This window comes from Festucalex cinctus, chromosome 12 (genome assembly GCF_051991245.1).
Source record: "Festucalex cinctus isolate MCC-2025b chromosome 12, RoL_Fcin_1.0, whole genome shotgun sequence".
Lineage (NCBI taxonomy): Eukaryota > Metazoa > Chordata > Actinopteri > Syngnathiformes > Syngnathidae > Festucalex > Festucalex cinctus.
The window spans coordinates 21,871,555-21,894,737 of NC_135422.1; the positions used below are offsets into that span (position 1 = coordinate 21,871,555).

At 40.0% G+C, this 23,183-nt stretch overlaps 1 protein-coding gene and 2 long non-coding RNA genes across 7 annotated transcripts in view; 2 read left to right on the forward strand and 1 right to left on the reverse strand.

Annotated features, from left to right (window-relative positions):
- LOC144031337 (glucosamine-6-phosphate deaminase 2) overlaps nt 1-22,466 on the forward strand; it is a 26,424-nt gene extending 3,958 nt beyond the window's left edge. For all 5 annotated transcript variants that reach the window (XM_077538395.1, XM_077538394.1, XM_077538393.1 and 2 more), the window contains exons 3-7: nt 1,314-1,415; nt 7,662-7,844; nt 7,936-8,120; nt 10,630-10,804; nt 20,966-22,466. In XM_077538395.1, the coding sequence (XP_077394521.1) occupies nt 1,314-1,415; nt 7,662-7,844; nt 7,936-8,120; nt 10,630-10,804; nt 20,966-21,024 (704 nt within the window). In that variant the 3' untranslated portion in view covers nt 21,025-22,466. The remainder of the gene's footprint in view (nt 1-1,313; nt 1,416-7,661; nt 7,845-7,935; nt 8,121-10,629; nt 10,805-20,965) is intronic.
- Nucleotides 10,811-19,698, forward strand: LOC144031339 (uncharacterized). Its single transcript, XR_013287502.1, has 3 exons — nt 10,811-13,031; nt 13,111-16,420; nt 16,903-19,698. It is a non-coding gene; the product is annotated as an uncharacterized LOC144031339 (long non-coding RNA).
- On the reverse strand, nt 17,816-19,206 carry LOC144031341 (uncharacterized). The gene is made up of 3 exons (XR_013287503.1): nt 19,034-19,206; nt 18,085-18,328; nt 17,816-17,984 (listed from the first exon to the last, which is right to left on the reverse strand). It is a non-coding gene; the product is annotated as an uncharacterized LOC144031341 (long non-coding RNA).
- Nucleotides 22,467-23,183: the final 717 nt, after the last annotated feature.

Sequence of the window (23,183 nt, forward strand, 5' to 3'; positions counted from 1 at the left end):
CTCTGTCTCTCTCTCTCTCTCTCTCTCTCTCTCTCTGTCTCTCTCTCTCTCTCTCTGTCTCTCTCTCTCTCTCTCTGTCTCTCTCTGTCTCTCTCTGTCTCTCTCTGTCTCTGTCTCTCTCTGTCTCTGTCTCGCGCGCGCTCTCGCTCGCACTCGCTCGCACTCGCTCGCTCTCTCTCTCTCGCACTCTCTCTCGCACTCTCTCGCTCTCTCTCTCGCTCTCTCTCTCGCTCTCTCTCTCTCTCGCTCTCTCTCTCGCTCGCTCTCTCTCTCTCTCGCTCTCTGCTCGCTCGCTCGCTCGCTCTCTCTCTCGCTCGCTCTCTCTCTCGCTCTCTTTCTCGCTCTCTCTCGCACTCTCTCTCTCGCACTCGCTCTCTCGCTCGCTCTCTCTCGCATTTTCTCGCTCGCTCTCTTTCTCGCTCTCTCTCTCTCTCTCTCTCTCTCTCTCTCTCTCTCTCTCTCTCTCTCTCTCTCCCTAGTTGCCTTCTCCCTAGTTGCCTCTCTTACTTTGCAAGATCTCCACAAGATCGTCACACCCAGCGACTCATTTTATTGGCTACGATCAACTTCCTTGTCACTTGTCAACCTATGGGAGCAGCCGTGGTCCAAAAATGGCAAAGATGCCGTTTGCTGCATTTCGTGTAAGAATTGAGAATTATTTTACGGGACTTTTGAGGTCCCGTGCGGGACATAACAATTTAGCCCAAAAACACGAGGCGTCCCGGATATTACGGGACAGTCTAGCCTTGCTCTCGCAAGATGAATTCTTGCGGTATTTGTGAAGTTCACAAACTCCGGAGAATACCATCTTGTACCGCTCCCGCCGTTCCCGAACCATTGGTGGTTTGGACCAATCACAGAGCGACATTGGGTTTGAAGGCGGGATATGCAACTGTGACGAAACCAGGAAGCCGACGCCGTAGCTAACAAACAAACCCAACATGGACGAATGGACGCTACAATTAATTCTGTTCTCGCAGAATTACTCACCGTTTCCTTGTTGAATGTTGACCAGCGAGAGGCGCCTCGTACATTTCCAGCTGGTAAGATGTGTTTTGCCGCCTTTTGACAAGAACGAACACGAAATGTCACCCGTGGCTGTGATTGGTTAAAACAACGTGTAGAATGTCCAATCAGCTTGAATTATTGAACAGAATGTCCCGCCTTTTCCCGACGAAATTACTGTGGAGCGGTACCAGATGGATACGTAATATCCTCATCAGAGTGTGAGTTGTACTTATTTCTCTTTGAGGGATTTTAATTAATTAAAGAAAATACATGCCACACCCACTTGATGCCTATTTTTCTTGTAGGGAGCACTCCATATGGCTGTTACCAGAAGTTAATTGAATATTACAAGTGTGGAGAGCTATCCTTCAAATTTGTGAAAACATTCAACATGGATGAGTATGTTGGTAAGTTACAAGCTGTTGTTTATGGAGCCCCTAGAAGACATGGAAGGAAAAGAAAAGGTTGATTTGTGTTTTTATTTTTTGTTTGGAGATTTGTTTTTCAGAGCTCACCAAACTGTCATTCTTGTTAATGCAATTTCAAACTTGAGTTAACTTGAGTTATCTCATCTCACAAGTTTTGCAAGACTTTGCAGAACTTTTTTTTTTTTTCTACTTTTCTTCCATGATCCTTAGGGACTCAGTAGATCAGTGTACTAATGCTGTGTAAGTTTTTGTGTTTATGTATGCAGATCTGCCCACCTATAAAAATTCACTTTATCTGAATTTAATTATTTTTAATTAAAGTTTAAGTTACGAACGTTACAGTGGAACTGCTGTTGTTGTTGCTGTTATTATTATTATTATTATTATTGTTATTATTTATTTATTTTTTTGCTGTTATTTTAAGTGTGAGCTGCTGTACACAGCCCCATACTCAGAACATAAGAACATACAAGAGGCTAGCTGTCTTGGTCTGTAATTGTAAAATGTAATTCTCTGTGGAATAAAAGCAGCAGGGCAGCCACAGCACATGGATGTAAATTCTATATTATTAATAATATATAATTATATAAGTATTGTTTCTGAGTAACGGAACATATATCGGCATTGTTGATGAATGTGGGTGAACCCAACTGGCGAAGTTAAGTATGCCAGTAACCAACTATTAAATTGCTAATCTCTACCTGGTGCAGCTTGAAAAAGTATTCATACCTCTTGGGTTTTTCAACATTTTGGTGCAGTACGACCACAAACATAAACGTTAACATTTTGTCCAGAATGAATTTGATAGCTTCATTATTTTTATGTACAATTAATACCTTTAAAAACATTTTTTTTTTCCATTTGCTGTTGACTGAAGATGACATCACCTGTGCTAAGGAAGTAGGTAATGACCAATCATGGCTCACCTGTTTTCTGGGTTTGGTCAACAAACTGAGTCATGATTTGGTTGTTATTTACTTCCTCAGCGCAGGTGATAATCATCTTCAGTCCCAGTTATGATTTGCAACTAGATTCATGTCTTGTCACTAGGGCTGGGTATTGCCGCCAACCTCACGATACGATACGTATCACGATACAGGGGTCACGATACGATACGTATCGCGATACATATGTATCCCAATGCTTGATCTTCAAGGCGATACGGATCCCGATATTTCACATTCATTTACTTGCATTTTATAATAACACTCACATGTATACCTAAAGGATATGTTTATTATGCAGGATGACAAAAATGTTTTTGTTAGTAGCTCTTCTGGTTTACCACCTAGCGGCATGCCTGGTCTAAATGTGTACGCACTGCAGAGCAAAGACCAGTTTTCACAGACACACCGGGAAAATTTATTAATAGGCATGAGCCGATATGAGTAAAAATATCAAAGTATTAAAATTACAGCTCTAAAATGTGCTTATTTGAAATATTTGGGGAAATAAAAACATCATTTTTTTTTCATGTAACACATTCTATTTCGTTTTTTAAACAAAATATAGGAAAACTGGTACATTAAGACACATGTGCCACGTTAAATTTATAAGTAAATAAATGTTGATATTCTTCCTCTACTTTCATTTCTTCTTGGCAAGACACAGTGTCCAATCACTGGTGAGCTTTTTTTTGCATTAATTGAACACAATTAACTTCAAAGACGCTGCCGGTTTTTAGTTTTTAGGTACAATGCAAGGTGCAAAGGCAAACGTTAACTGCCTATTTAAGTTAACAAGAAATATCGATTCTGACGCCTGCGTATCGATACGTGTATTATAATGAGGTCCGCAACGATATATTGCCGTATCGATATTTTGAGCACACCCCTACTTGTCACGCCATAATGAGACCTATCCATATATAGTTGTTTTAAAAACCAGGGTATTGAACGAGCCACACAGGCATAAACATCAGCATGTGTTGAGTGGAACACAGCAATAAAGTGCCAGGCCTCATTACTGATAATGAAATGTGATGGGAAACATCATCGTGATAATCAAGTTCAGCTATTTTTTTTCCACGAGAAGAACTTTGATAAGTAACTTACTCAATGCATGTATGGGTAATATAGACCCTTCTAGCTGACGACACTGCTTAGCTCCCGCGCCACCTCCCGGAGAACAATCCCCCCCATAACAAATAAATGTAGAGAGCTTGATTTTCAGCGAGCATTTTCGTTAAAAGGTGGGAAATATATCAAGTGTCACAAAAAACGTCCCGAGTAGAACACCACATTCCTGCGACTCATTGCAACCAGTCGTTTGGAGCTGCTAGCTCAAAAAAAAAAAAAAAAAAAAAAAAAAAAAAAATATGGAGTTGGTTGGAGGGCAAAGTGGAAGTGGAAGCTTAAGGTATGTTGTTTTTGGTTGAAATAGTACGTTGATCACTACTTTCATGTTGTAAATTGTCATTCATTAAATCGTTTGTGTCCGGATATACTCGTCTTGCTGTATATCGAAGTCTCCAAGCTGTTCTTACCCCGGGTTTACACCGGTTGCGGTTGCGGTGCGGTTGCGGTGCGTTCCGGCGACGCAAGCAATTAGATTACATTCATTCGAATGGTGCAGTTTACACCGCTTGCGGGTGCGTTGCGTGTCGACTGCGTCTCACCTGCGGCGTGCCGCAGCCCTTCCGCAAGGATAGACCTATTTTCTATTTTTGCCGGACGCTGCAGCGGTAGGCCTCCGGCAAATGGCAAGGTAGCACAAAACACATCAAGCGGGACAGGAAGACCGACGCAGTTTCGAAATAAATTTCCGGTTACCTTTCAAGATAAAACACTCGCCAGCTCCTATTTCGCAAGCATGCTAGCAAAACGTGATGTGGGCGTAGATGGGCCTGGAGTTAACGTGCGAGGTGCTCATTCACGGTTTAGACACCAGCGAACATGGACGAGGAGAGGTTTATATTGGAGTTAGAAAGCCACAAAATAGAAAAAGTCCACCTCTCTTTCTGCTTCTCTGTTGAGCACAGACTTTCTGTGTGTTTGTCGTTGTTTTTAATGCCACATGACCGCACGGTCACGCGAGACACGGCGGGAAGTGGTCGGCGACGGAGCTGCCGGACCGCAGCTGTGCGGAGCCGGTGTGGATTGGCCAAAAAATTGACCCGTCCGGAGCACGCAGTCAAGACGCACCGCACCGCAGCCGCACCGCAACCGCAACCGGTGTAAACCCGGGGTTAGCTTGCTAGCTGCTAATAAACAGACCGCACCTTGACAACACATTCCTCAGCAGAGATCAAGCCTGAGTTAAAGTGTTGTGATATTCGTGTTAAATCATTAACTTTTTGTTCAAAATTACTTGAATGCTTATGCAAAAAAGAAGTATGAATGATTGTTTCACTAAAGATAATGTGGCACATTCATAGTAGTTTTGGTTAGCCACCATCTCGTCTTCCACTCTTCACTGTTTTACGCCTGATTTAGAGTCACTGCCGGCAGCCGAAAGAATGATCTCATCTCTCTTTGAGCCATTAGAGCATCCGTAGGCCATGCACAAGTTCACCATAGCGTTGATCGCTGATTTATCAACTGTTTGACCAATTTTCTAGCTCACACTCGGTGCGTTTCCATTACCATTTTTCGCAAAAATAAAAGCGATATTGTACTCTTTCGATAAAGTACAATTTCGAATTGTCGGTGTTTCCATTGAAGAGAGTTTCGCTTCTGAGGCGCAATTCTTGGAATGTCCCGTCTCGCGAGACCTCACTGTTCTGTAGGAGGTGCTCATGATGTTTACGGTAGACGGACGCCCGGTGTAGTTATATTACTACATATTGAAAAACACTCACCCCTCATCGGGCGGTTTCGGGCATTTAGTGTTGGTGGTGGTGTGTGTTTTCCTCGGCAGTCGGCAAGCAGTTCTAACACGAAAGCGAGTGGCACCGTACTTCCTACTTCCTGTAATCCTAAAATGTTGTTGTTCCCATGCAGAGATTGGGTAAAAGACGGGTTACAAATTGTTAAAAGTTTCTGATGTTTTCTGGCATCCTCCCTGCTAAATTAACCAGACATGGCAGGACAGGATTTCAAGCTCTCCTCTCCTTCAACTTTTCGAAGGAGTTTCGCTCGATTACACCTCTCTCTCTTTTGCGCTCATGATGTGCAGTATCCGATACAAATCACTTCAGCATGTAAAACAAAAATACAAAACCGAAATTAAACATTCTCAAAACAAATAGTAATTGCAAGTTTTAATAAAAATACACATAAACAACGTGTTTCATTCCTTTCCTCCGTGACCGGGTGGGTGAACACATATTTTTTGTATTTAATTATAGAATGGATGTAATTCTTAACATTCTGTATTTAGTTTTAGAGTTAAGTCCAAGTGCGGTGTCATTAAACAGCTTAAAGGACAACAGAATAACATACGCTACACACTTGCAAGTTGCTAATGCTGCGCAAGCAAAATGGTGCATTCAGGGCACTTTCATAGTGTCGGAAACTTCGGCTTTCTTTGCTAATGTTTGAAGGGGAAAATAATCAGCCTTTAGCTCAATTGTCCGATTGTTTTGGCCGATATATGAAGGCCAATAATTGGCCATTTAATCGGTATATTAATTTACAGGGTAAAAAAACTATTAAAATTATCGATTCATGGTTTTATGAATCGATATTGGGCTATGAAAAAGGAATATCGATTCGATATGTCTATTTTAGATGCCAGCCTTATTTGCAAATGTGCAAATGACGAGATTTAGATCATTTAAATCAGTCTCCTTCTGCTTGATATGGTCAAGAAAACGTCCCCAGAAAGAGAGGGTGAGGAGAGGATTTGATTGATATCTCTGCTTCAAAGACAACCAGTAACTCAATTTGATTTTTCCAAAACAAAACGGTCATGTTTTAAAAATGCAACAAAAAACTGAGAGGGTAACATTTTGTAGAGCTACTCTATGTAGGATTTCCCCAAAAAATATCTTAACGATAGCCTTTTTATTTGACCATTTATGACTGAAACATATTCTAATTAGTAGATCTACATCTTAGCTGTTCACAATGGGTACTCCTACAAGCCTCTGGCCAATATTATTTAGGAAGCGTCCGGTCCGAATCCTTCGAATTTCCCGCCCTCTGTCTGCAGGATGTGACGTCATACGCGTCATCGTCAGTTGTTTCCTGTCGCGTGAAGACGGAACTAGTACAGATTTTCGCTGCCCCAGACACCCGCTGTTACTCCGCGGAAGGCTGCTTAAAAAAAAAAAAAAAAAAAAAAAAAAAAAAAAAACCAATGTCAAGTGCCACGAAAAAAAAAATAATCTAAACTTGATCGTGACCGAATCCGGGCAAGAACGAGAGTGAACATTGGTTTGACATTTCAGCGGTGGAGAGAGTTGAGCTCTTGAGACTTGGATTAGAAAAGTGATTCACAGCTGGCTTTCTTCTACTCCAAAAGGTAAGAAGCGAGTATCTTGACATTTAGAAAAAAAATGGACTTCGACCGACTAAAGCAATATGATCTGCACGTCCCGTGGACATCAATTGTTTAGTGGGGATCGAGAGTCTCATTCCGTGAAGTGGCCAGCTTTGTATAACATTATAAAACTTCTTACCTCTGAAAACATAGTTTAATTGGATATGAAGATCCCAGTCTTCAGTATTGAGGTCGTGCACGTACGAGTGCGCGCGGCGTGTACGAGCGTGCAGTTTGTTTTCGGCCACAGGTGGCAGTAGAGATTTGAAATTTTAAATCTTATATATAGCTGCTTTAAGAAAGCCCACACTGGCAACTGGCATGTCACCAGGATGCACCGTCTGTCAATATGAGGTCGTTCGCATCATGACATCACAAATATGCAACACTACCATAGGAGAGGGGAGGGGTTGAAGATTTGGGCACAACTTGAGCCACAAATATAACGGATGGACCAACGTGGCATGTCTTATTATTGGTGGATATCTTTATTATCTTGTTTACTGTATGATATCAAATTGGTCGATAATTGCCGATAATTATCGGCTGATTTCTATATTATCTGTTTTATCTGTTTGACGTCAAATTGGTTGATAATTGCCGATAATTATCGGCCACCGATATTATCGTGCATCCCTACTTTCAACTGTCTTTCAAATGTGATTTGTTACAAGTACGACAAGACTCATTCGTTGTATGAGTCTGGTTTCCAGGCTAATTCTACTCCCTTCTGCTATATGTATAAAAACAAAATTTGATTCATGGTTTTTCCATTGTAATACTGTCATTGTTGCTGTCCAGGTCTACCCCGAGCCCACCCTGAGAGCTACCATTCCTATATGTGGAACAATTTTTTCAAGTACATTGACATTGATCCTGCCAATGCTCATATCCTGGATGGAAACGCGGAGGACCTGGAAGCAGAGTGTCAGGCCTACGAGCAAAAAATTGCTGAGGCTGGAGGAATCCACCTGTTTGTTGGAGGTTTTACACATTACTTAATTTTTTCTTGTCTCTGTTGAAACATGAGCCTTCTTCCATTCGGTTGTTTCTCCTTATTGTTGCTATGTTACAGGTATTGGCCCTGATGGCCACATAGCATTTAACGAGCCAGGCTCAAGCCTTGTCTCTCGAACCAGAGTGAAGACGCTGGCCAAGGATACCATTGTGGCAAACGCTCGGTTCTTTGACAATGACCTCTCCAAAGTTCCTACCATGGCTCTGACTGTGGGGGTAGGAACTGTCATGGACGCCAAGGAGGTTGGATATTGTTGTTGTTGTTGTTATTGTTCGATTCAGTCAGGGTAACTCACATTGTATGTTTAGCCCAGTTTTTGGAATTTACTTCAATCATGTATACAGATTTAGAATAGCTCGACAAAGCATACTGACATGTTCTAACACAATCCTCGTCTGTTTTGTGCTGAAAGGTAGGATCCCAAACGCAGACACAAATAAGATTTTCTCCATTTATTCACATCGAGAGGCAGAAACTCAGACGCTGTACACTGACACAGTTGAGCAATAATCCGGCAAACCACACACAATTCTAAGATTGCACCTACAGACAGTGGATCGTATAGGACTAAAGAACACCAACACATAGGTCCCCGACATCACCTAAAGGATTAAAAGTTGACATCAAGCGACCGATGGCAGAGGGGGAAGACGTTAAGTGAGTCCTCCTTGCCTGTAACTGGCGCTAGCTTGCAGCAGTTTTTCACCAAAACTTCACCGGTTTGGAAATACTTCAAAATTGTGAATCTTAAACTAAAAGAGCATTTTTGTGTTTTATTTTGAGCGTTAAGACTATTGAAGAGTGACTGTGCTGTTTTTTTTTGTTTTTTTTCCGTCAAAATTAAAGGAAATATATTTGTTTACAAATATCTCTTAGTGATTAATTTTTAAATTTTTTCTCAAAATGTACTACTGGTATCGGCAGTTGGTATCGGCATCGGTGAGTACTGAGGGTCTGAGTATCGGTATCGGTCTGAAAAAAGTGGTATCGAACATCCCTAATACATATATATGTATGTGTATATATATATATATATATATATATATATATATATATATATATATATATATATATATACATATACATATACATATATATATATATAATACATATATATACATATACATATATATACATATACATATACATGGTGTATAGACTTAGACTTGACTTTATTGATCCCTTTGGGATGGCTCCCCCTGGGAAATTTACATATCCAGCGGCAATAAGAACAGATAATAAAATAATAATTCAATCAATCAATAAATAAGGTTATTACACCAGAGATGTAATTAATAATAATAATAAATAAAAAAATTCAATCAAACAATAAATAATGTTATTACACCGGAGATTGAATTAAATAAATTTGGTTCAAAAGGGCGCGATTCGATTCACGTTGATTTTTGATTCGGTTAAGGATTTCATGCAGTAACAATTTTACTTTTATATGGAAGACAATTCCCAGAAGTACCAATCCTGCAAAAGTTTCTCTTACTTGGTGCTTTAGTAAAAAATTCTCAAAAAAAAAAAATTAGAATTGAATCCAATACAGTTACATTAATCATATATCATATATTATTGAACATGACTTGATCAAAACCATAAATAATAATTTAAATCAATTACAGCTACTACTCTATGTAAATAAAGTGACAAATCACGACATTTACATTCCTGTGACAGATTTTATAACAAGATTCCAGTGGTTAATAAATACATAAATACAAATTTACCTGTATTATGAGAGACACAGCCATAGTACATAACATTTTGTGTTTGTATGTCCAATTCTTATCTGACTTCTTTTGGGGGGTATTTGGCACATTATTTTACAGGGGGAAAAAGCTGTATTAAAAATATCAATTCATGGTTTTATGAAATCGATATTGGGCTATGAAAAGGAATATCGATTCACTATCGATATTTTAGACCCAGCCCTAGAATTCACCCAAATCAACTCCTCAAAAAACTATCATTAAAACATGCAAACAACAACAACAGTGGAGAAGAATCACATGTCTTCAGCTCAAAACCATTGTGCGACTTAAAGCTGACATTGTAGTAGAAAGTAGTACTTGCCATTAGGGCTGGGTATCGATTCAGATTTCCAAAATCAATTCAATTCAGGAGGGCCCGATGCAATTCGTTATTTGAAGGAAAAACACTCCCGAAATCGATGCTAACGTCCCATTAGCAATTGCTAACTTCCTGTTAGCGCCAGGCTTGCAATGTTTTAAAAACAAAGCGTGTTTTGTATTTGACAACAGAATAACCAGAATAACATACGCTACACACTTGCTAGTTGCTAATGCTATGCTAGCAAAATGGTGCATTTGGCGTACTTTCACAGTGTCGGAAACTTCGGCTTTCTTCGATAACGTTTTCAGGGGAAAATATTTGGCCGATATTTAAAGGCCAATAATTATAATCGGCGGCCGATTAATCTGTTGAGCCCTGTTTGGCACATTAATTTGCGGGGGGGGGGGCTTGTAGCTGTATTAAAAGTATCGATTCATGGTTTTATGAATCGATATTGGGCTATGAAAAGGAATATCGATTCGATATCAATATTTTCGACCCAGCCCTACTTGCCATTGGACAAGCATCAATCGCAAGTACAGCTGATGGTACCTTGTGGGGGGAAAAAAAAGTCACTGTTCAAGCTTTTCTGAGTTCATAGCTTTCTCCTCTGCCAAATGTCTTCAACTGTATTGGATGAATGAATCATGACTCTCTGCCTCTTCCCAGGTAATGATTCTGATCACTGGTGCTCACAAAGCCTTTGCATTGTATAAAGCTATAGAAGAAGGCGTGAACCACATGTGGACAGTATCGGCATTCCAGCAGCATCCGCACACCATCTTTGTATGTGACGAGGACGCCACGCTGGAGCTACGAGTCAAAACCGTGAAATACTTTAAAGGTACAAATGCAGCAATGTGGCTAACCGTCAAGCGTCACCTAAAACGTTATACAATCTTACAAATTAGTTTATAATGCTCTTAATATTATTGTTATTAGGGGTGTCAATAGCACGTTAATATTGAGTTAATTTAAAGTTACTTTAATCTCACTAATTTTTTCAAGGCTTGATTAAAGACCGGCCCTTATTTGGAAAGCCTCCACTAGAGGAATTCCAATCGTGACGTAGCCGAAACGTCCACGTCAAAATTACGCAATAGAAATGCACTGGAGCTGTCGTGCCGGTTAGCTAAGTTGCTTCAGCTCTCCAAGAGTGTGTCCATGGGCACTCTCAAACCCCTGTGAGAGCCAAGAGCTGAGTGGATGCCGTCTTGTCACGTGGAGCGACTCCAAGCCACTTGATCTTTAGATGTGAGGCGTACTTTAATCAGCTACTCCACAAAATAGCTCGTAAGTGTAACACACTGATGTTTTCTGATTCACTTGTCGTAAAGCTGCGTCACTTTACAATGCGCATCCAAGAAATAAAAGCAATTTCACAAGCTACATCATGTTAAAAATTAGACGGCTCATAATATGAAAAGCACTGAGTTGTCGTCATTGTCGTACAAACACAATTATGCCATCGTGACAGAAAAATGACATCTTCCAGTAAAGTACTTATTTTTAATCTTAAAAGAATTGTATATATTATTGTGAAATTACTGTATCAATGACTAAAAGATGCAGCCATATTTCTACAGTGGTACCTCTACTTACGAAATTAATTGGTTCTGGAAGGAAGTTCTTAAGTAGAAAACATTGTAAGTAGAGACGCATTTTCCATGTAAATTCCCTTATCCGTTCCAAGCCTCCCAAAATTCAGACATAAATGTTTTATAAAGCATAAAAATGCATCAAAACGTAACAAATACATGTTACAATAAGATTATTGCACAATAAATGAGAGTTGTGCATAATATAAAAAACAAAGAATAGAGTAAAGAAGAATAAAAATGATGGTCATTTACCTTTTTAACTGCTGTCCTCATCGTTTTTTGCCCTCTTGGTTCATGTTCTCTCTCAGAAGTGTTTTTTTTGCCTGGTGTTTTGTAAAGGATTTTTTTTTCTTTTTTTTTTAACAATCCTTCGAAAATGTCCAAGGCAAACGTCATCTAACGCCCGACTGGTGAAAACTTTTTCTTGGTGATTCTTTTCAACAAATTACGACACGTCATGGAAACTTCCGGTATGGCGAGATCTCTTTTCCAAAAAAGTCCCTTCTCATCGCAATTAAAAACTTACTGTGCCTTCATCAATCACCAATTTGTTTGAATTTTTGCACAAATTCGTCGGCCGTTAGTTAACTCTTTGCAATCCGCGGATGAACAAGTTCGTCACGTGACACCCGGTGGGCATCACCCGCAGACGAGAAAGTTCGTTAAGTATGTTTTTTTTAATGAATGGGTGTATGAGACTCTTGGGCAATTTCCCTCTGAGTATTCAGCCCGTGAAGCACTGTAGTGACGAACTGTGCCCTCTTGATGGCAGTGATGGTCTCTTTACACGAGAAGGATGTGATTTCCTAGTAAAGGCGGAGTGTTGTGGAGTTGTGGAGGCCGGTGGCTGGGGGAGAAAAGACGAGTGCTAACGGCGGCTAACCGGAGGCCGCTAAAAACAAAAGTTCACGCTTTTGAGCAGAGCGTTTGTCACGATCGGTCAAGAGATGACGAATAGAAAGATCAAGGAGCCGGATTCTGAATAAGAGAGTGTGAAAAGCGACAAAAACGTCACGGGAGCCCACTTCATAAGCCACCGCCTCCGGCGTTCTCTGAGACACGGAATGAAAGTTTGCATCGTCGTATCTCTGACCAGTCCACGTCATCTGATGAGGAATCCGTGACGAATTTGGCGAACTCGAGCCGCCTTCACCAGTTGAACAGATCAATTCAAGTGTGGCAAAGGTAGCAGCAGCAGCAATTTATCCCCGAAAGCTTCTGGAAGCCCCGGAGGTAAGCTAACGTGTAGCATTCTGTAAATCGAGTGATCACAATTGTACTAGTTCAGTATATTGAATGTGACAGGGATGAAATGACTTGGATGGATGAGAATATTCACAGACATGCTTCTGTATACTGTATGTGCAATGTCTGTAACCTCGTACTAACGCATGTTACACAACATTCGATTACAGTTGGGGCAGCGCACACAAATGGCCCCTTCGCAGTCACACCCAGTGCGACCGAGCGGTAAAAAAAAATAAATCACAATACCTTGCAACAATAATAAAAATTACATCTTGATTACAGTATTTTCTGTAATTTACAGAAGAAGCTACTACACTGGAAGAGGCACAAGCGTGTGAACATCTTGCAGTGTCCCCCTGAACGCAGAAGAAAGCTTCACACGCGATCACACAAAAGACACTATTGGGTTTCAAAACAAAACCCATGCACCCATTCATGGATGCATATTTTGTAAATAACCCCAAATTTGTAAATAGTTTATCAAATGTGAAAATGGAGCTGTTATTTCCCTGTATAGTACGTAAATAGCGCACGAGCACGCACGCACACGCACGAGCACGCACACACGAGCACGCACACGCACGCCCACACACATGCACAAACATTCCTGTAAATGATCAACATTTTGTAAATATTGTGAAATGTGAAAATATTGCTGTTTACACACGCTATCAGATATGTAAATAAATCCTTATTTTGCTATCAAAAACACATTTTCATTTTTCTTTTCATGTTTTATGGAAGGCAAGGACTGTTGAGATATTTGAGATGTCACTAAACATAAAAATATTACTGTAAAAGTCACTGTTTTGCAGAAAATGCATCATTTCACAAAAAGCTTAATTTCTCCTTATTTTGCCCGAGATTCTTGAATTATGTCAAATCAAACCATTTTCAAATGATTACTAAAGAAAAGAATAAGGTAGAATCATATTTTTTTTTCTAATGAAAGAGGAGAAGCCAATCTTTTCAACGACTCCCACCATGTCTATTTAGTCATAGCAAACAATATTCTAATAAGCATTGAAAATGGGTGACAATATGCGAAATCTGGTGGGATTCTGGAGTTACCTTGTCAGAAAATGCGTGGGATTTAAAGAGTTAATACATTTACAAAAAACACGGAACACCTCATGGGCCGCGGGATGAATGATGAGGACGCTGTATAGACACACCAATCTCTTATCTAGGCTCATAGATACCTATGGAAGAGGTTCCTCTTACCCCGGGTTTTCACCGGATGCGGTTGCGGTGCGGTTGCGGTGCGGTGCGTCTTGACTGCGTGCTCCGGACGGGTCAATCCACAGTTGCGGTCCGGCAGCTCCGTCGCCGCCCACTTCCCAACGTGTCTCGCGGGACCGCGCGCGCGATCATGTGGCATTTCACAAGGACAAACATACAGAAAGTCTGTGCTCAACAGAGAAGCAGAAAGAGAGGTGGACTTCTTTTGATTTAACCTTTTCTTCTTCTTCTGCTATGAGATTCCATGCAGCATCCTTTTTTTGGTTGTCCTTATAAAAAGGATGTGCCGTGTCATATATTATTTTGTGGTTTTCCACCTCCAATATAAACCTCTCCTCGTCCATGTTCGCTGGTGTCTAAACCGTGAATGAGCACATGGCCCGGCGACGCCCACGTCACGTTTTGCTGAAAAGCTTGCGAAATAGGAGCTGGCGAGTGTTTTATTCTGAAAGGTAACCGGAAATTTATTTTGAAACTGCGTCGGTCTTCCTGTCCCGCTCGATGTGTTTTGTGCTAGCTTGCCATTTGCCGGAGGCCTACCGCTGCGGCGTCCGGCAAAAATAGAAAATAGGTCTATCCTTGCGGAAGGCCTGCGGCACGCCGCAGCTGAGACGCAGTCGACACGCAACGCACCCGCAAGCGGTGTAAACTGCACCATTCGAATGAATGGAATCTAATTGCTTGCGTCGCCGGACCGCACCGCAACCGCACCGCAACCGCATCCGGTGAAAACCCGGGGTTAGCCAATGGGATGCCAGAAAGATGCACAAACACTGATCTAGTGTCTACGCTCATAGATACCGATGGTAGGTAATAGCCATAGCTGAAAGTATGTTGCGTTGGGTACTGTATTTTTACCTTTCGTATCTAGAAATTTCTTTCGTAACAAGAGGCGATATTTTCCCGTTGAGGCGTTTCGTAACTCAAAAATTTCGTATGAAGAGACGTTCGTAAGTAGAGGTACCACTGTATTAGGTTAACATTTTTTCCCACTTCTATATTACCAAGAGTTAGGGGTGGGCGATAAGACGATATTAGATCGTTAAGAACTTGAATGTGTTGACAATCTCATAAAGCTGACAGATCGGCAAGATCGTCTGGTGGCACATTCTATACAGTGCAACTTTCTGCGGGCTCAAGCTTGGTTTATGTTGATGCATCCGTGTGGTCAGCAAACGCTGTCGTAAACAGTTTTCTGCTGGGTTTTATTTACTTCGCTAACTCATCCCAAACTGTTTTTGTCGATAGTTTATTGAGGAAAAAACATGTTCAACTTCTATTGTGGTGTTAACTAGCGCTGTTCATACACTGTTGACACTCTTTACTGCCTCCTGTAGTCTGGGAGAATATCGACCACAGCTGCTATAATTGCACTATTTCAGTTCAAATCTGTTCAGAAAGCTTAGTTGGCTTAAGATGTCTGTTTTTTTCTTTTTCTTTTAGGGTTTTATATATGTTGTAAATATGTTTTAAATTTTACAAAAAAAATGTTCAGAAATGTGAATATTAGTCTAAAAATGTTTAAAAAAAAATTGTGATAAAATCGAGATCATGAATTTCTTTTTAAAGAATCGTGATATGACATTTTTACCATATCGCCCACCCCTAATAAGAGTATGGAAAATTAGAAAAATATATATATTTTACATAGGGGTGTCCCGATACACCTTTTTCCACTTTCGATCCGATACCGATATTTCAGCCTCAAGTACTGTCCGATACCGATATCAGTCCGATACCATATCAGTAGGGGTGTCCCGATGCAGCGCTTTCTACTTCCAATCCAATACTGATATTTTAGCTTAGAGTACTGTAAATTAACAATATCAGTCCGATACCATATCAGCAGGAATGATACGTTTGTTTTAGTATGAAATGTTAGAAAAAACTTGATCAAGTGATATTTAAATAAGGAATAATCAGCACCTTAAAGCCCCAGTGTGTAGCTCACGACCGCCATCTATCGGTCAAACAAGATAATGCAATGATTTTAAGCACACGAACTACGGCGTCCCAGAGAGACCCTACTTCAACAGCCTACCACCAATTTCACCGGAACAGAACGCAAACAACTTCTGGTATTCCCTCGAGTGATGACGTAAGTGAATTGCATTTGTTAGACATACTGTACAGATCCCTAATAATTGTGATTTAGTCATTTAATTTCAGAATTAATATTTTTGTCGGCATTGTTTGGAAATACTGTACGTCAGCTAATGATAATGGCTATCTATGTTCATATTTGTTAGTGCAACTAAACCATGCAACAGAGAACACACAGTTATGTTATGTTTTATAGACATGTGGACCATCTCAAAGGGGGCGATGAGGGGGCGAGGGAGACGACGAGGAAGAGAACGCGGTGTCTCGTAACGTACAATTATGTCATCGTGGAAAAATTATTCCATTCGAGCATGCATGTGAATGGCTCAAAACATACCTTTGCTTGGAATATGTGGTATTTAGATTACATCGTTTGCTGATATGTTTAGTACATCGTACAAAAATAATGGTGTTAACTGAACTACACAGATGCAACTCAGACTCGTAAACCCCCCCGTGTCTTGTTGCTACTAACCACTCAGAAAAGTGCTGCTTACAAAAACATTTGAAACCCTTTACTCAGATATCGATTTGTCACCATGTTGAACAATTTTACCTAATAAATATCACTAAGCAACTTAATTAGTTTTGATTGAAGATACAACAGCTTCCTTGTACTTCGATGTGCAGGAATTTACATGGCTTTCACAAAGAGTCTTGCTCATGTAATAATGTACTTCATTGGCTCAGTGACTTTCAGTTCATTGTTTGGTACCTCATCTGACATACAATTGTTACCTTCTTGCAGAGACTCGTACAGGAAATGACCATGGAGGAACATGAAGATATCCAAGTCCAGCTGATAGACTGACACCAAGAAATACTTTTTGACACATTGCTGACACATCAGCACCACCATGATTTCCTGTACCTGGATCCCAGACTGCAGCACCTTGGTGGACTTGTAGCAAATAAGTGACACTTTCCCAGATCCTTGAGGACAATACAAAGGTTTTTTACCTGGCATATAATTAGTCCATGTCTGACACTTGTTGTTGTAGTTTGTATAACTTGTATATTGTTGTTGTGTGTTAATTTGTACATTTTGAATAACTAAAAAAATACTATTTCCTTTGGCGTCAACATGCAGTGTTCATTCGACACCTAACCTAACACTATTTTACATGACCAGAAATGTAAAACATCAAAAGCCTGGAGAATTATTATAAATGCTTGCAATGACAAGGAATTCTTCATTGGCCAATGAATGTAAGGTACAGTACATGAAAATGAATGAATAAAATAAAGTAAAATAAAAGTCTACATGAAATGAACATATTAACTAAAAACAAAAAAAAATGCTGTTAGAATATAATGAGCTACATGAATTGCAGTTGTTCCAGAATTTTACCAATACGCTGTGCATTTCAAAATATGGAAAATAGACATACAGGTTTGGGCCAAAAGTAGTGTTACAGAGCAGGTATGTGTTGTACACAGCTAAAATATCTGATTAACTCAATACCATGATGTTTTGTTTTTGTTTTTTTGTGTGTGTGCTGACATTGCCCCCCATTAACATTGCAACATTCCTCAAACTCTCCCGAACACAGTATGATCTGTAACACTACTTTTCGCCTACTCTATGATGTTATTGGGGCAAAATTAAGGAAGGCTTGTCCATTGATTGTGTGAACAGACTGCAGTAAAAATGAAGTCACTTCAATGTTTGCTGGTTTTATTAAGTTTTACATGCTCCTTGACTGCACAAGTACATGTTATGGAGTGAGGGCATGTTCCCACCAACGATGATATCATATTCTTCAAAGGCTTGCTGAGGAAAGTGAGGGAGGAGTCACTCCATGGCTTCAGACACCTGGTCAGCAGGTCCTGTGTAAAACAAGTGGTGCTTGTACATGTGACCATTCCGTATTGCTTCACACAAAAAGTTAATGTAGTGTGCAATGCCGTCCATATGTAAATGACATACCAAGACGTCGGCTGACTTCAGTTTGTTGCAGCTCAGATATGGTAGGTGGAGATACTGGTGGTACAACACCGAAGCCTTCTGGGGTCCTCCATTCAAGTGTCCTCATTCGGGGCATTCCAATTTGGCTGCTGACTCTCCCCTTGATATTTTTTTTCCTTGCAGGTCGGTGATGAATTTAAACGTTGCATGAATGCTTGTATACATCAGAATATGGTTCTGGAACCCCTCAAGTTTGGCTGTTGATCTAGTGTGACACAAACAAAAACAAAATTATAAAATAAAATAGAATAATTGATGATACTACTATATGTCACCAACTTTCCAACAAAGCCCCCAAAATAGAGGTAAGATCTTTAGTTTTTGGGCCCAAAACATTGTATTAGCTAGATAAAAGTAACTTGACTGCATACTGCATAGAATATGCAAAGGCTGCTTGCTTGTCGAATTTCCGTGGAAAACGTGGCAGCCTGTAAATTCTTGTGCACCCAATTACACAATGGACCAGTACACACTTGAGTGAGAGAGTTCAGACTCTAGCAGTGCTTACGGTACAGCCAGCATTTAAGTCCAGAAAGTTATTCCCTGCCGAAAATTAATTTCGAGAACACTATTTTCACCAACCACAACGAAAATAATTTTCAACTCCTCCACTAATACAGTATGCTTTAGATTCTCCATTGAAGTTATGGGCAAATATACCTCCGAAATCACAGTTACATTACATTACACAATAACTTGCGCATTTACTCTAAATATAACGTGCCAGCGGGAATCTTTTTTTTTTTTTTCAAAGCAAGTAGCTACATAACGAAATCGTTCGAGTGGTGCGGAGTTGCTAATCAACAGCTACAGTGATCGTAAAACAAAGGTACGAACATCATATTAATTAGTACGGTGTATACTTTTTCTCTCGCTCTCAAAACGTAAACACAAATGTACTCTTACTTACCGGTCAAGTAGAAAGCAGTCGAAGGCACCGGCACGTCCCAAACCTAGTCTGTTCCTCATTTCTCTCCATCTGGCAAATGCGGCTACAATATAAACTCTTGTTTTGTCGCGCTGAAATAAAATAAATTCCCAAAGTAAGTGTGATGCTTGATAATGCTCTCTTCGGGGACCGGAAACTCTTCTTCGTGGACATGCGGTCGCCATACAAACCGGAAGTGCGTTCCAAAAACGCGTTAAGAAATGGAGCGCTGAAATTTGTCTTTGACGGCACCCGTAGCAGAAAGATGGCGGCCAAACATGGCGGACACTAGAAGCCGCGGCCCGGACATGTAAGATAATTTGCGATTTCTAGACTAACCGTTATATTTAAAAAAAGTAAGTTTATGCGATACAACATATCTTTTTACATACTACTAACACAAACAATTTTTTTTTTTTTCGAATGATTTATTGTTTCACCACTAGATGCCACTGTATAATACTGAGTGTACCTTTAAGTATGAGAAAATATGACCTGTTTATTCCTAAATTTGGATTACCTAACTGCAACAATAAGTATGTCGTGAATTTTAATAAAATAAATACAAAATAAAGGACGCTGAGGAATAACCCGAATAAAGTAAACAAAAACAAATTGTACTCTTTGAAGTTAAACATATATATATATATATATATATATATATATATACACACACATATACACATAGTGTATGGTCACTATGGCAGCGGGCGGGACAAAAAAATTTATAACCAACACAATATTGGCCACTCTCTCACTGCTCAACGTGTCCCAAGCTCCAATTTAAAATAAATAAAAATGAATATGTAACTATAATAAAAGTAGAAAAACAGTTGGTTAATTTCACTATTCCTCCATCTTCCCTTTCTGCAGACCAAGCATAATGTGGAGATTCTTTTTTAAGAAGATGAGCATTTCAGCATGCCGCCCCGTCACCTTGCTTCTATACTATGCTCCTCTATGATAAATGAAGTTGCTCTGAGCTCCAGATGTCCGTGGTGAAGCTAACAGCGTTAGCATTTGCCACATAAGCCGCTATACACCTTTGAATGTCACCATGCATCCGCGGTATAGTTTTATCTACGAAATAGTGGCGGCTCGAAATAACATAGCGAGGCTTGAGGTGCTCAATTACATTTAAAGCCGACAGTACTAACGATTGACAGGCTGGCCATCAAGCACAATAAATTAAGCGATCTTTTCAGTGATACTTACGTGAAGCCTTTTTACCGTCCCGTGGGAGTTTCTTACGGTGTGAAAATGATTCCGACACCGTTGACTGTCTTATTCTTCGCCTTGGTTCTCTTCTCAAAATCCTCATGCTCTCGTTTGTGATACTTTTTCAAATGCTTGATGAGGTTGGTTAGATTAAACTTCTCCCTTTATTTTCCACCACGGGGAACTTCGGCTTTTGACAAACGTTGCTGTCCGCTGTCTTTTTCTTTTTCCAATGAAAAATACCCCCACACTGTCGACATTCTCTCTTCCTCGGTTAGCGAAAAGCTAATTCACATGCATGCTTGTTTGTTTTATCATGTGAGCGCTGCATGCTCGGCGCAGACACTGCTGGATAGAAAATCAGGAGCGGAAGCTGGAACGGACTGTTTATATATATATATATATATATATATATATATATGTGTGTGTGTGTGTGTGTGTGCAAATATCGGATGTTTTTGGACATGGACAGAAAAAATCCGATACTGGTTTTTTGGCTGATATCGGACACAGATCCGATATCCGTATCGGATCGGGACACCCCTAATTTTATATTTTATTGTAAATTTAGATATGAATGTACATATAAATGTGCAATTAATTTGCAATTGTGATTTAATTATTGAATGCATCCGATTAATTATGATTAAAAATGTTAATCGCCTGACTAAATGTGTTTGTGTGTGTGCATTATAGGTTTGATGCATGTCCACAATAAACTTGTGGATCCCGTGCTCAGCGTTAAGGACCAGTAAATGCCGAAGACTGCCAAAGAAGACACTCATCAGTTGAGATTGAGCACAGCTCAGTTTTCAAAACAATCATACAGTTAACATTAGAAGGGAATGGTAACATTATTGTCTTAAAAATGGCTGTGAATTGTTAATGAATGTGCAAGTGTGTTACTGCTAGGGGTGGGACAAAAAACCGATTCGACCGAACCATCGGTCGTCAAGGGGAGCTAAACGGCTGTATCGGTAGCAGACTTGTCAACCGATACAAAATCCGCCGGGAATCCTTAGATACATTGCTTGTAAAGCTGTGGACCGGATATCGCGTTGCTGTGAATCGGTTGCGAGTGAGGCTTTATGGTTTTCATAACAATAGCAAGAGTTCTGCACCGTGCTCTACTTGTTTTGTTTACATTTCAGTAGCAGCACTATTCAAGTTACTTCCGTGTTTACAGAGAGCTAGCAAAGTAGCACTCAGAGACGCTTCATTCCCCGGATGTTGTAAACATAATGCAAAGACGTTACGCACCTTGGGGGGAGCCTACCGTCAACGCCGTGCTTGCGACACGGCGCGCGGGCGCACAACGAGTGACAACATACAACAGTGGAGACAGTTAGCAGAAGCCGGTGCCGTACATCTCGGTATTTCCCATGGCTATCGAGTCCTCTCGGTGCACTTGTATGTCCCGGGCCGGCGTTGGTACTGCGCGCGAGCCAAAAAGAATAACTCCCGTGACGATCCAATGCATGGATTCAAACGACACAGGTATGTCCCACAGCCAACACACCAGCTAAGCTAAACGCACACTGCAAGTATCTAATTTCTCAGTTTGTGGCTCCCTGTCAATGTACACAACTAGCATGAGCAGCAGGGAACTGAGACGTGCCCGCAATTACGTCATCAAACTCAAAATGAACGACAGCCCAAAAAACAAAACAAACAGTCGTGATTCCGTGGTCATCATCGTGTCTCAGATTAAAAAAACAAAAAAGATGTCATACATTAACCAAAAATGAATGTGATGGCAAAGAAAAACAAAAATTGTTAAAAACAAAAATTGTTAATAAAAAAGGAAATGCACTTTTGTTAATATTTTTGGATATATTAAGTTGTTAAAATGTGTTTGATAGATTTATTGTTCCATAAGGTGGCTTCATATTTCTTTTGGCTGGACGGTAGGTTTATGTCATGTCTTAAATTTATGTTTCTGAAATACTTCACAATGTGGACATATTTTGTTTAATTGCGTTGGTGTCTTTTTAAAGGTTAAATATTTATATTTCAAATTGAATTATCAGCCTTTTGTTTTCCTGATCCTGATTTTGAATTAAAAAACAAAAAACAATTATAACTGTCAATAACAACTAATAAATATTTAAACTGATACATTTTTCAGTCATATCACCCAGCCCTTTGTTCCGGTCCATTTAAATAATTGATTCAATATATAAAAATATAGAAGACATTGCTGTTGTTCTTTTTTTACACATTTGTAGATACTGTAAAAATTTGTGGTGTTTTAAGATTAATGTTTCCAAGCAACAAATGTCACTATAAGTTTTGAATATTGAAATTAATCGTATCGAATCGAAAATTGTATCGTTCCCAAACTTAATCGAACCGTTCTGTTCTGAAAGATAATCGTTTTTCAATCGAATCGCAACTTGTGTATCGAGATACATATCGAATCGGCCTCATGTCAGAGATTCCCACCCCTAGTTACTGCAACTGTTGCTGATCCTACAGTAGTTCAACAGTACACCAACAACATGGAAATACCAACAACATTGTTACACCTGTTAAAGGGAAGTCCAAAATGTTATAGAGAGCATGAGGCGATTAACATGAGTGCAGGCTAGCACAAGCGTGGTCTATAAGTACCGCGACATGTGATTAGCTGGTGTAAGATTTAACAACCAATAACGATGGTGATAACATTTGTTGAAGTTGACCCCTTTAAAAAACTAGCTTCAAGCACGTCTGAGTGCAAGCAGCTGTGGCTGGCGACCTAGCGTGAGCCGTCGCACAAAAATCACTTATCACCTCATTGCCAGCGAAAGGGCTACAAATCTCCTAAACTATTGGAACAGCAAAGGTCAGTTCCTTAGTTTTGTATCCTGGAGACATTTTGGGGTTTCAGATCAAAAGATGAATAAGACAAAAGTTAAGGCAGCTTTCATTC